This window comes from Perkinsus marinus, assembly GCF_000006405.1.
Source record: "Perkinsus marinus ATCC 50983 genomic scaffold scf_1104296953548, whole genome shotgun sequence".
In the NCBI taxonomy this organism is placed as follows: domain Eukaryota; phylum Perkinsozoa; order Perkinsida; family Perkinsidae; genus Perkinsus; species Perkinsus marinus.
Window position 1 is genome coordinate 1 of NW_003208440.1, and position 1,827 is coordinate 1,827.

At 49.5% G+C, this 1,827-nt stretch overlaps 1 protein-coding gene across 1 annotated transcript; it reads right to left on the minus strand.

Annotated features, from left to right (window-relative positions):
* Window positions 1-753: 753 nt before the first annotated feature.
* Window positions 754-1,672, minus strand: Pmar_PMAR026350 (hypothetical protein). The gene is made up of 3 exons (XM_002776387.1): window positions 1,409-1,672; window positions 1,110-1,306; window positions 754-1,056 (listed from the first exon to the last, which is right to left on the minus strand). The coding sequence occupies exons 1-3, from the start codon at window positions 1,649-1,651 to the stop codon at window positions 990-992; spliced, it is 507 nt and encodes a 168-aa protein (XP_002776433.1). The 5' UTR covers window positions 1,652-1,672; the 3' UTR covers window positions 754-989.
* Window positions 1,673-1,827: the final 155 nt, after the last annotated feature.

Genomic DNA, 1,827 nt, shown 5'->3' on the forward strand with positions numbered 1-1,827 from the left:
AGCCGTAGTAGATGAAACCGAGTAAACACTGGACGAGAGACTGAGGCAGGGCAGTTCACCAAGAACCCGGAGTGCAGCTCAATCTGGAATAGCCCAGTGAGGAGCCAGTGCGGGAAAATATGCACAAAATCAATATTAAAATTCTGAGGGAATTTCGTCAAATCAAGTTGGTTTTCGAACACTTCTACCCTAAGCCGTAAATAAACCCCTATGATTAGTAAGAAAACTCCTGAGCTCAGCTGAAGAAAGCGAACATATATTCCTCCAACACACCACTGGTGAGGCCGTAAACACATGAACCTACCAATATTATTATAATAATACCAGCAGCTTCTGGCTTCAGCGGGCTCTTGAAAAGCAACTGCCTCAGAGCCGCGAGACAGCACAAGGTCAATGCTAAGCTGCTAAGACCCAACGAATAGTCCCTTACACAGTCTAGAGGCTCGCATTGTAGGGAAAACACCATTGACCATATCAACTACAACCCAGAGATTCCCACAGTGATCTCAGCACGGACAGCCTGATGATGTCCAATCCAGGAACTGCCAAGTTCCCGGCACTGAGTGAGACGAGTCTAGAAGCAGAATGCCAACTGAAAGCTGAGCCCTTCCGCTGTTCTCTCGAAATAGCACTCCCAATGGTTGTCAGGTCCGCAGTCTCTTTCGCACATTTGCTATTCTAATACTGAGTCACCCAAGACTGTCACCCCCAGCTCCCCCAGTGTAAACACTGACATAACACAACAGTGAGGAGTTAGTCGCCTCTGCCACAAAAGCCCCCACTCCGACGGTCTGTGCCTCATAGTGCAATCAAGGGCGATAATAAAGCAGCAACTCATCGGACATTCACACGAGACTAAGCGGAGTTTCAGAATTGTCTCGGAAGCAACGATGGTACAAAAAGAAGTTGAAGTAGATGGAGAACTGCTTGGTGGTGAAACTTGTCCTCATCCTTTTCCTCGGCCGATACACAACAGTCATCATAAACTTTCAGCTCACAGGTTGCGGTATCATAGTCACGTCGAAACCGTCCGGCGAACCAGGGTCCAGTTGCGATCTGAACGAACAACAAGTAACTGCTGTCTTAGCTCACAGTAGCAGCATTCCTACCCTGCACAGACCACCGGCCGAGTCTCACCGGCGCACATTTTGTGAACGCCAGTGGGCACAACAGCCGTGACTAGATGAGGCCTATCTACCGAAGGGATGGGCAACGATAGTCGGCATGTATCAAGTGCTGGCGGCTCGGGTGGAGCATAACTTATCTCCTTCCGCACGGCTTGGAGTCCGCCAAAATACGGCACCTTCTGAATAGAGAAAAACGTCCAATTATCGACAATCGCCGAATGATCGAGAGATCACTATCATACCACACATCCGTCACATCACGCTGTCGTAGCCCCCCTCACCTCTCTAACCTCCCTGGGATAAACTTCCCCTTGCGCTTTGACCAGGAGTCTCATCGTCGTCGCCGAGTACTCATGAGAATTCACGGCGAGCTCTCGGCGCCTCAGCACCAGATGACTCGGTGAGGAAGTTGACGGTATCCTCGCTATGAGCTCCTCTGCTTCCGAGCTCAACACGGGGAATATACTCTCAAAGGCCGGTTGTGTAGTTATATCGGACGAGGAAACGGCAGTAACAAGGGACATAAAACCAACAAACTGCTGCCATTGACAACTTCCTATCACCACCGAGCAAGGAAGGTGAATCACCATACAGTGAATGTGGGAATGCCGTGCCTCTCTCGAACTCGACATACATACTTCGGCAAAAGGATCGAAAAGTCAAAAGGCAGCCTAACCAGAGTTCATCAGTTAGAGTCATT

What these genes read in the sequence shown, in the direction of transcription:
- Pmar_PMAR026350 (XM_002776387.1), bottom strand. Translation starts at nt 1,651, where the DNA reads ATGTCCCTTGTTACTGCCGTTTCCTCGTCCGATATAACTACACAACCG. An exon ending in ATCCCAGGGAGGTTAGAGAG is followed by an intron (nt 1,307 to 1,408) that starts GTGAGGGGGGCT and finishes TTCTCTATTCAG; the next exon opens with AAGGTGCCGTATTTTGGCGG. An exon ending in CGGCCGGTGGTCTGTGCAGG is followed by an intron (nt 1,057 to 1,109) that starts GTAGGAATGCTG and finishes TTGTTCGTTCAG; the next exon opens with ATCGCAACTGGACCCTGGTT.